We start from the raw sequence: 11,858 nt of genomic DNA on the forward strand, positions 1-11,858 counted from the left end.
AAAAAGGAAATCAATTTTAAAATTCTGAATTATTTGATTAAAATGGAGTCTATGGGAGACGGGCATTCCGTAATTCAGAGCTTTCTGGATAACGGGTTTCCGGATAAGGGGTCCGATACCTGTACTATAAACACTGCTAAATGCTTTGATATCTTCAATTAAGCATAGGAGAGAGTTTTGAGATACTGCTAACAAATCCCAGCTTCTTCTTTACTCAAACACATCGAGAACTCTAATGACCAGTCAAAAGTAAAAATATATATATTTTTTACATTTACAGTTTGTTGATTGAGCACTTACAAAAACTATTTATTTCGAACAAATGTCCTTATTTTATATAAGAGCAGTTTTCTGAGAGCCATAAATAGCCTTCAGCTCCTGTTCATCGACCTGTGTAACCAGTAAACCCATTGTTTTCTACACAGCTTAGGCTGATGCCACACCAGGCGTAGGGCTGATTTTTTCGGCAAGCGGAAAAACGCTTGCCGAAAATTCAGCCCTACGCCTGCTACTTGTGCCTGCACCCGAATGAATGGGATACGCTCGGGTGCAGGCACATGTAGCCGATATACGCATGAAAACGCGAGACTTTGCATTCTCACGCGTTTTCATGCGTATATCGGCTACATGTGCCTGCACCCGAGCGTATCCCATTCATTCGGGTGCAGGCACAAGTAGCAGGCGTAGGGCTGAATTTTCGGCAAGCGTTTTTCCGCTTGCCGAAAAAATCAGCCCTACGCCTGGTGTGGCATCAGCCTTATCTGTTATCAGCGACAGCAAGAGTTTGGGCACCCCTTGCCAAATCACATATTTAGTTAATTTTGTAATAGGAAAGTAGTAAGCAACTGCTGGAATAATGCAGTCACATTTTATTTCCCAAACTTAAAAACATAGGAGCAAATAAAACCGTAATGCAAAAAACATGGAACCCTAGTAAGTCAGTATTTTGTAATACCCCTCTCTTGCACATATTCCAGCTTTTAAACATCTTCTGTATACAGCTAAGAGTCTTTCGGTTCTTGTTGGCGACATTTGCCCCCTTTTCCTTGCAGACCACTCTTTAATTCAGAGATATTGAGTGGTCTTGCATGGTTAAGGTCTACCTACAGTGTTTCAATGATGAAGCGGTTGTATACTTTTTGGCTGCTGGGGTCAGTGACCCCCATTTGAATACCACAAATAGTTTAAGGAAGCCGCAAATAATTCAAAAAATAAAAATAAAATAAAGACCAATTGAAAAGTTGCTCAGAAGTCTTCATTCTATAACATACTAAAAGTTAAAGCTAAAACATCCCTCTATGTTAGTGGTTTGTAAGGGCAATTTTAAAACCTTTTGTTGCTCCTTTCTTCCTTCAAACAAATCTCTGATGACTTTGGCCAAAGAGATAAATTTTTTTGTCATCAGTCCATAGCACTTGTTTCAAAACAGATGCATACCTCAGATGTTGAAGTTCGTGATGACATCGCAGGTAATACTTCCCCCCCCCCCATGTACACTAATCTTTCTAAGGATCCTACACACCTGAACTAAATAATTGGTCCATTTACCTAAACTAAATAATTGGTCCATTTTTACATCAATACAGGCAAAACAATCTAGGGGGGGAACAACAAATCCAAAGCAATCCCTATCTGACACTATCTGTCACTTGATGAAGATTTACCATTAATCTAAATGTGAACCAATAGCATGTGGGAAAGTGCATATCGACTGCTGCAGTTGTGTGCCTTAGTTAGAGCATGTAAAAGTTTTGTCTGTACCTTATTCTTTAGGCGCAATATTGCTGTGCTGATGCTGGCAACTTTAGGGATCCCAGAGCTACCACCACCTTTTAGGTGGCAATAGCTCTGGTGTTCCGATGTGTCAGCTGCAACAGTGCTGTACATCAGAACAATCTGGTGAGGTACCTTGGTGGCTTTAAAAGTACCTTTTAAGGACAAGTAAAGGGAAATTCCCTGGGGGTGACTATGTGTTAGACATCCCCCTCAGTGAACATCATTGCTTACCTTACATCCAATGCCCCAAGCAATCCTTTTCAGGTGTCCTGGAAACCACACATGTGCAGTAAAGACTGGACTTCAATTTTAAAATCATGAATTTCACTCTACTGCACGTGCATGCAATCAGGACAGCACAAAGGATCACTGGGGCATCATGCAAGATGGCGGACCAATGCAGAAGACCAATGCAGCACCTGGACCGGTGCACTTTCCAGTGGATAGAAGCACTGGCCTCGGGTCTAGTCAAGTTAGCGATGATATTCACTGGGCGGTGTCTAACACATTGGTCCATTCTGGAGTGCAAGCTCTTATGGCCAGAGGCACCAATAGCAGGATAGTGATCCTGTTATCTACACTTTGTCCCCTGCCCCATCCTGAAACCTCACCCCTAAACTGAAGCACACAAAAAAATGGGAATAAAAATATTATATATGGGGATATTATGTGATGAGCTGCAGTGCAGTTATTTCTGATGCACACATGCACACTGATTCTTTGGAAAAAGCTTACTGATTACAACATCTGCATGTGGTAGACCAGTGCTGTCCAACTTCTGCGGTGCCGAGGGCCGGAATTTCTTGCGCATACATGGTGGAGGGCCGCTAATGGAAGCCACTCCCCCCTTTTAAACCACACCCACTTCAAACTTCACCCATTTTATCACAATGGTGGTAGTGCAGCAAAAACCCAAATGCTTGGTCCTCACTGCAGGGATATCAACCATCATTCATATGTGAAAGAATTATATTATGTCATATTAAGACACACCCTAAAATCCATATGACTCTTCCCCTGTGGATAGCACAGCAACCCCCAGTACATAATTACACACCTTAGGGACCATTTACTGGCTATTTCCAACTGCTAACAAACTCCCAGAACAAACCCCTGCCAGGTTCACCTCCCACAGGCAGCATAGGGTATCACTCTGTCTGCCCTACGCTACCTGTGTGTGCCATACTCTGCCTGCCATATGCTGCCTGTGTGTGCCATACTCTGCCCTACCCTGCCTGTGTGCCATACTCTACCTGCCATATGCTGCCTGTGTGTGCCATACTCTGCCCTACCCTGCCTGTGTGTGCCATACTCTGCCCTACCCTGCCTGTGTGCCATACTCTGCCCTACCCTGCCTGTGTGCCATACTCTACCTGCCATATGCTGCCTGTGTGTGCCATACTCTGCCCTACCCTGCCTGTGTGTGCTATACTCTGCCCTACCCTGCCTGTATGCCATACTCTACCTGCCATATGCTGCCTGTGTGTGCCATACTCTGCCCTATTCTGCCTGTGTGTGCCATACTCTGCCCTACCCTGCCTGTGTGTTCAATACCCTCCCTGTCCTATGCTGCCTGTTTGTGCCATACCCTCCCTGCCCCATGCTGCCTACACACAGGCCTGAGGTGTGAACAGTTGAACAATGTGGGTGATTACAGCCTGAGGTGTGAACACTGCAGGGGTTGAACAATGCATAGATTAAAAGATGTGAACAGTACAGGGGATTACATGTTTAAACAATACAGAGGGATTACATCTTGAATCTGAGGTGAGAACCATGCAGGGGGCCCGTTAGTCTCAGTACTGATACCATGTAAAGCTTATACAAGGGTAAGCCATCAAAGCAGCCAGACAGGTGGGGGGGCCACACAGGGGGGGTTCACAGGCCGCATGCGGCCCGCAGGCCGCCAGTTAGACAGCACTGTGGTAGACCTTTTCCACATAAGCAGACTTTTACTTTCATGTCATATAGTGTTAAAAAAAAAAAAAAAAGATTTTAATATTTCCTGCACTTTACACTTTTTTTTTATGGTCCCACAAATGTATAATGCATTTCCCTGATTTAACACCATTTTTGTAGGTCCCTGAAAAAAGTAAAAAGGAGTTCTAAATGGACGGACACTGCACGAGGGGCGATAGAGGTATATGGCCTCCGTGACATTGTTATGTTGATTCATAATAAACACCTTACAATTACATTGCACACAGCTCTGCTAAAGGGATTGTCATGATTTTTATGGTGTACTTTTTATTTCTAAATTTAACAGTTTACATTACAAATACTTCACTCTACAATTCTTGGACCAACAAATATATATTTTTTTGTTGTAATATTGGTGTGTAGGCAGCCATCTCAGTGCATTGTGCCGGAGTCTGAGCTTTCAGAAAGAGCCAGCACTACAGCATAGAACTACTTTCAGATAAGCTATTGTTTCTCCTGCTCCTATACTTTCAAAACAAATCAGTCACATAATAGCTAAACAGGGTTTCTCCTACTTAGATGCTATTCTCATGCCTACCACTAAGTGGGGATAGTGAACATGTTTAGCAATGAAAATGTTTTGTGACTACGTTCTGAACTTTACAATGCTGAGATTCTCTCTCCAGCCCTCAGGAAACCTGCTTTTTGGAAGGGCAAAGGGGGTCTTGGTTGTCAGAACTCACTGTCCTTCACTGTATTTAATGTATTTAGGGCTAAAGTTCCCACAGCTTCTCACTGTATTTAAAATAGAAGGAAAGGCTACATCACTGGAGACGTCAAAATGTTAGGCATGCCCAGTGATTGTAATCGATTACCTGCAACCCCCCAGCCGGTGCTCTTGTTAAAGGAAAATTGCACCAGCTGGGGTGCATATGGGCAACCTTTCCTTGTTCAATTATTGTGCATGCAGCGAGCTTCTCAATCAGCTGCTCATGCGTCAGCCCCACGATTCTGAAGAAAGGAGACAGAAGGAAAAGGAATGCTCGCATATACCCGGTCGGTGCAGTTTTTTTCTAACAGGCGCATCAGCCAGGGGTATCAGGTAAGCAATTACAATTACTTGGGGGGAAGTGGGGGGTGTGGTGCCTAACATTTGCCACCCTCCAGTGATTTAGCCTTTCCTTCTCCTTTAAAGGAGAATGCAAGTCAAAATTTAAAAAGCATACTGCCCAATAGTCCTCCTATTGTTTAGTAAAAACGCCACACTTTTGGCTCACCACTCAAATATTTACTCAGTCACACTTACTTCACATTTTCTAGAACAGGCAGCCATCTCTAAAAAGGTATTCTCCCTTCCTTTCCCTCCTTGCTTCATACTGCACATGTGTTTCATTCCCTCCCCCCCCTCTGCCAGATCCTCTTCTGATTGGCTGGTGGGCATGTGTAGCTCAGAACAGCAGACAGGAGCAAGTTACACACATGCTAAGAGAACAGGAAGGCTGCCGCTGGCACCTACAGGAAGGACCGAGACATTTCAGTGATGTCACTGTAGTCTTCACACTGCTGTAGGCTGCCAGCACCATATCTCAGAGAAGCAAGCAGGAATCTGGGAAATTAGATATGCAGTAAGTATTTAAAAACAATGCCTTTAGACTTACTTTTAATTTATATTAACCTTTCATTGTCCTTTAATGTATTTGGGACTGCTTCCAAAACTGCTTTTCACTGTATTTTATGTATTCTGGGTGCCACTACTTCTGCCCCTCAATGCATAATGCATTAAGGATCTGGAATTATTGTTTATAGAAGCCAATGTAACATTATTTACAAGGGCATACTATATATATATATCTCATTTAGTGTACAAGCTAGTTGAGGCTAATAGCACATGGGGCAGTGTACTTTAGCTGGCAGAAACTGCTTAAAGCCACCCTATATTATTGGGAGGCAGTATAGGCAGTTTTGCCGGTTTACTCACTTGCTAAAATTCAGGACATTACCAGCAGTGCTATTAGCCCATGGAGGCATTATCAGTTCAGGCAGCTGAATCCTTTAGCAGAGGTGTCAGGGAGCTGCTGTCTGGTTACTTGCCTATTGTTCTGCTGATCTGCCCCTGGGGGGGAAAAAGGAGAGGGTGATATCAATCCAACTTGCAGTTCGCAGTAAAGTGTAACTGACGTCGGAGCACAAGTCGCATGGCTGTGGCACCCTGGGACATGAAGACTATGGCTAACCCTATGTGAAATTCTAAAATTCTGCTGGAGCAGCACTATTAACTGATGCATTTTTAAAAAAAAACAAAGAAAAAATGTTTTCTCGAGACAGTATTCCTTTAAAGGGATTCTGTCACAGAAAACATTTTTTCCCCCAAAATGCATCAGCTAATAGTGCTCCTCCAACAGAATTGTGCATTGATATTCATTTTTCAAAAGACCCAACAGATTTTTTATATTGGGAAATTTCACATGGGGCTAAACATATTCTTACGTTCTCATGTGCCCTTAGCCATGTGACTTGTGCTCTGATACACTTCAGTCACTCTTTACTGCTGCACTGCAACTTGGAGTAGCATCACCCCTCCTCTCCCTCCCCCCAACAGCAGATCAGCAAAACAATGGGCAGGTAACAAGAAAGCAGCTCCCTGACACCTATATTGCTAAAAAAAATTCCCATGCCCCACCTAATGCTTGATATGATAAGAGCACTTAATATTAAAAATCCAAGTCTGGCTTATGACCCCTTCGGTTACATGGGAGTAGGAGGAAACAATAGGTTATCGAAAGCAGTTCTAGTGTGTAGCACTGGCTCCTTCTAAAAGCTCAGACTCAGACACAATGCACTAAAATGGCTGCCTACACACCAATATAACAACTAAACAAAATATAAATGTATTGGTTCAAAAACGTAAAATGGTAGAATGATTTGCAATGTGAAGAGTGTAATATAGTAATAAAAATTATACCATAAAAATCATGACAATCACTTTAACTTAATTTCCTTCCCAGAAGAACTTTCCATTACAACCTATAAAACTGGAACAGGATTGCAGGATTAACTGTTTTAAATGGTCTTTTCAACTGGCCAAACATACTCAGATGGTTGGGCAGTACAGATAAAACTGGTGTATGACCAAAATCAGACAAGTATGGCCAGGTTAAGAATGGCACACTGGTGCTGAGTCACCAACACAAACCATAAGGTGCTCATGTGGCGCACTGCCTTATTCATATCACCAAGCAAGACTGCAAATTTATACCACACAGAGTCACCAGGAAAATGCAACAGCATATGGTAAAGAAATTAATCTCAACACATGCATGTGGTTTTGAATTTGTTATGTGTGCCTACATTCAAAGGCGTTAATGTAAAAACAGATGCAAAGCTTGCCATGGGCAAGTAACCTTTAGCAGTTAGTCAGCAGGTAACATTTGCTGGTCAGCTGTTTAAATGTTAATATCTGATTGGTTGATATGGGTTAGCCGATGTGGGTAAGCTTTGTACCTTTTATGATATAACCCTGTAAATTACAACTATGACATATACTTTGTATTGGGATAAAACACTGCACTTTAGGAAGAATGCAACATTCTAAAAGTAAAAGCCATACACAGGCAAATTTAAGCTGCCAATTCAAGTCCTTCAAACCGAATGATAACTGGCTGAAAATTGGCCTGTGTCAATCAGGCAGGTTTGATTTTCCTGTCAGATTAGGGAACACATTGGCTTGTTGATGTGGTCCTCACTCAGATGGCTCCTACACCCGTCATTGTAATATCCCAATATGCCTTAGGTGGGCATAGCAGGAGAAATATCCGCTAGTATAAATACAGCTGCCTTATGGCGTTGTGTTGGACGCAGGTGGTTTAGGGTCAAAACTAGCTGCAATGTTTATATACTAACCTGTAGGATAGGAGAAGGAGGGGGCAGTATCAGAGCAACCCTAAGAGGGCAAGCACACAAGGACATTAATCACCCATTATAAACCTTTGCTACCAAGGCCAAAGTTTCCTCATGAGGCAATTTCGGGCGACTATGGTAAACCAAAGCAACGCATGTGCTATACCACCAGCGTTTCACATACTTTCCGGTGGGAAGGCATTCGGGGAGATTAGTTGCCTGCGGTATCAAAGATTTATCGCAGGTAAATAATATCCCTGTGTGCTGCCAGCCTTAAGATAAAAGCTAGTTTGTTGAAAGACACTAACTTATGGGGTCAATTACCGTCGCCAAGGCTAAAAATCACTTGGGAGAATACAAACACAAAAAAGAAACACAACTGTTATGTCTGGCATTACCCTAAGGCTAGTGGACCACAGGGCCAATTCTCTACCTGAGTTCCCATATGTAAATGCAAAAGTATGCATTTTTACACAGAAATTTGGTCCTTGAGTGCTCAGGTTGATGCTATTCCCATCAGTGCACTTGTAAGAAGGAGCGGAACACCTTGCATTGGCTTCTTCTCTGCCTGCGGAAACGGTCCTGTGGCCAGCTTGCCTAAACTTGTCAAAATTTCTGCTTTTACAAAGAAATTAACCAACACATAACAGCCTCAGTTGTTATCTGACTAAACCCCAAACCCTCACAAATCACTGGTTGAGAGATTATCATTTCATCACCTTTGACACTTCAGTAAATGAATGGTTGCGCAATGCCATGGAAAGATCAGTAAAAATGAGCAGTGCTTGCATTAGGAACTCTCAATATACACAGATTAAAAAAAAAAAGAAAGAAAGAAGACATTACTTCACAAGTAACCCCCAAAAGCACCCTATTTCTTGGATCGTAGTGCTTAATTAAGTTCTCATTTTTAAAAGGATTAAAACTATGCGGTTTTTAGAACAGACATCTTAATTTTTAGAATAAGTAGCCTGGGCTCTAAGATGGACAAATACTCAGGGTACTTGTAAGTTTAAAAATTATTTAAAATAAAAAGCTACAAAAAAAGGTTTAATCAACTGGGGGGTTTAGAACAAACTTGGCTGCATGCACACAGCCTAAACCAACCACAAGGGATCCCTGGCAAGTCAACAATATGGTGGTGTGACAAGAATAGTACTTTGGGAGGAGTGTGTTATAATTTTACTAGAAGTCTTCAAAAATGATTTTCTTTGGTTGTCAAATGTATATTGTAGCCAATGTATAGAAGAGAGTTTAAAAACGCAAGCTTTGTAATTGTACAGTTCACAACATAACCTTAAAGGACAATGAAAGGTTAATATAAATTAAAAGTCTAAAGGCATTCTTTTTAAGTACTTACTGCATATCTAAATGCCCAGATCCCTGCTTGCTTCTCTGGCAGCCAACAGCAGTGTGAAGACTACAGTGACATCACTGAAATCTCTCTGTCCTGCCTGTAGGCTGCCAGCGGCAGCCTTCCTATTCTCTGAGCATGTGTGTAACTTGATCCTGTCTGCTGTTCTGAGCTACACATGCCCACCAGTCAATCAGAAGCGGATCTGCCAGAGGGGAGGGGGGGAGGGAATGAAACACATGTGCAGTATGAAGCAAGGAGGGAAAGGAAGGGAGAATACCTTTTTAGAGATGGCAGCCTGTTCTAGAAAATGTGAAGTAAGTGTGACTGAGTAAATATTTGATTAGGTGAGCCAAAAGTGTGGGGTTTTTACTAAACAATAGGAGGACTATTGGGCAGTATGCTTTTTAAATTTTGACTTGCATTCTCCTTTAGGGCTCTGGCACACGGGAAGATTAGTCGCCCGCGACAAATCTCCCCTGTCACGGGCGACTAATCTCCCCGAACTACCATCCCACCGGCGAAAATGTAAGTCGCTGGTGGGATGGCACACGCTGCGCAGGCGATTTCGGCAAATCGCCGAAGTTGCCTCGCGAGGCATGTGCCATCCCTACATTTTTGCCGGCGGGATGGCAATCCGGGGAGATTAGTCGCCCGCGAACAGGGAGATTTGTCGTGGGCGACTAATCTCCCCGTGTGCCAGAGCCCTTAAAGCCAAACAAAAAATCCAACTTGCATCCTTGCAGCTAGCAAGGCAACAGGGTAGCTATCAAGCTGGTACAAACAGTCTGATTGGTAAATAGACGAATCAATGACAAACTTGCCCACAATAAAGAAGTTAAACTGGGCAAAACAGACAGTCTTATGGCAGCAATTAATCTATAAAACCCAAAACCATTTGTATGGGCTGGTATTGCCAGTAAGTAAATGTTTTTCTTAATATCTGTGACTCAGTTAATCTTCATCATGTACCAAACTTCCTTAAGGGCAATGACACACATAGCTACTTGTCATGGCTACAAAATAGACAATACTGATAATTGTCTCTATGTGTGTTTTAGCAGAGGCAATGTTTTGTAGTTGCAAAAAGTAGCTGACTACAAGTAGCACCATGTGTACTAATTTCTAAAGCACTGTTATCACTGTTTAACGCCACTGCATATACATGGCTCTCCTGAGAACAGCATTAGCAACCAGACGCTGTGCAGCAAACCCCCTGGGGCTGACAGAAGACAAATTCCAGCATCAGCCAGCTCGATCCAGGAAACAGGTCCAACAGCCATGTACCCATAGCTACCTTAGGGACAATTATATGCCTAAGAAAATAGAAGACAATGGAAAAATAGAAACACTCTACATGTAGACTTTCACCTAGTTACAACTCCCAGCAACACTTGACACCCCATTAGCCATTAGTTTGACCTCTATTATATAGAACAGAAATAATGGTTAAAAAAAAAAATTAAAGTTCTCAAATGCTTGCATGGGTTTCCTCTGTATACTTGTTTCCGCCCACACTCACAAAACATACAGGAAGGTTACTTGGCTTCTGATAATACTGATGCTAGTGTGTGTGTGTAATAGGGAGATTAAATTGTAAGCACCTCTGGGGCACGGACTGACGTGAATGATGATGAAAACGTTGCCGCTATATAAATGACTGATAAGAAGTGAATGTTCAGAATACTTATTTATGATAACTAGCACTAGCAATAGTATCCACTTAATAAGATATCTCCTTATACGATTAATACACATTTTAGATACAAATTCTGCATTCACAAATGATATAACACTGTTGAACTGACCGCACAAACCTCCAAGTTAACAAGAAAATAACCCACTTAATCCCTGCTCCCTCCATAGCACATCCTGCGCTGCTACAACTCCCACAATCCTTAGCAGCTGCAGTTTAACAGGGAATGTTTTGGTTTTGCCGTATAGGGAGGAAGAAGTGCATTAATGAATGGAGCTGGCAGCTAGGACAACGTGACTGGGCTCCATGTGTCACAGGGGGAAATGTCCAAGCCCCACACTACACTAAGCACCAAATTTAGTAGCGCTATGAGGTGCACATGTGCTATATGTATTATATGTATTGTGACCTCCTGAGAAGAACATGGCATGAAGCGCCGCTACTCACTGACAGTCAGCCCCTTCCCCCCCGGACTCACCTCGTCTCCTGGTTACTGAATTTCTTTGTCACCACTTTCCCCAGCTCCAGTCCCAGCCTTTCCGCCACTTTCTGGGACAGATCCTGGTGTGAGCTGCCGCTGAAGAGCACGATATTAGGCATGGCGACTTGCGGGAGACGGAAAGGAGAGAGCGATAGTAGAAAGCGGAGAGAGAGAGAAGGGCGGGAGCTGCACAGCACGGGCTGCTTGTGACCGGGGGAAATCGCTTCGTTACGGTTCTTGTTTCTTTCCTTCAGTTTCTCTGTATCTCAGTGTCATGTGGCTGCCGTGGAAGCAGCGGCAGGAGGGGGGAGTTGCCGCGAAAAGGAAGTGATGCCGCCTCAGTGTCCTGTTGCTCAGACGGCCCTCGGCTCCCTGTCTCCTCCCCAAAAAGGTGGGTTCGTTCCTCCCTGAGCTCCAGTCACGAGTGCGAGTAGTAGCAGAGCCATAGCGGGGCGTAAAGTTACAGGTCACCTCTACTAATAGCATGCCTTCCCTCAGAACTGGCGCGTCTGCTCGGAAACTGGGCACGTATGTGGCCCGCACAGCAGAACTGCAAGAAATGTCTGAGGAAAGTTACTTCCAACTTCCCAACACACTGACGTGTCCGTAATTGAAGGAAATGTTTGCTAACTTGTTTATTGGGGCCAGAAAAGCGAATAAAACTGGAACAAGTATAGGAGAGCAAAACAAATGTTATGGCAGCTCCCAGTAATCAGTGCTAGCTATTTGATAGG

At 43.2% G+C, this 11,858-nt stretch overlaps 1 protein-coding gene across 2 annotated transcripts in view; it reads right to left on the reverse strand.

The window, feature by feature from the left end:
* The window catches only part of prps2 (phosphoribosyl pyrophosphate synthetase 2), a 29,087-nt gene extending 17,510 nt beyond the window's left edge, over positions 1 to 11,577 (reverse strand). Inside the window, exon 1 of one of the 2 annotated variants that reach the window (XM_012956842.3) lies at positions 11,122 to 11,577. In XM_012956842.3, coding sequence (XP_012812296.1) covers positions 11,122 to 11,243 — 122 coding nt within the window. In that variant the 5' untranslated portion in view covers positions 11,244 to 11,577. 2 annotated transcript variants of the gene reach the window in all.
* Positions 11,578 to 11,858: the final 281 nt, after the last annotated feature.

This window comes from Xenopus tropicalis, chromosome 2 (assembly GCF_000004195.4).
Source record: "Xenopus tropicalis strain Nigerian chromosome 2, UCB_Xtro_10.0, whole genome shotgun sequence".
NCBI classification, from domain to species: Eukaryota; Metazoa; Chordata; class Amphibia; order Anura; family Pipidae; genus Xenopus; species Xenopus tropicalis.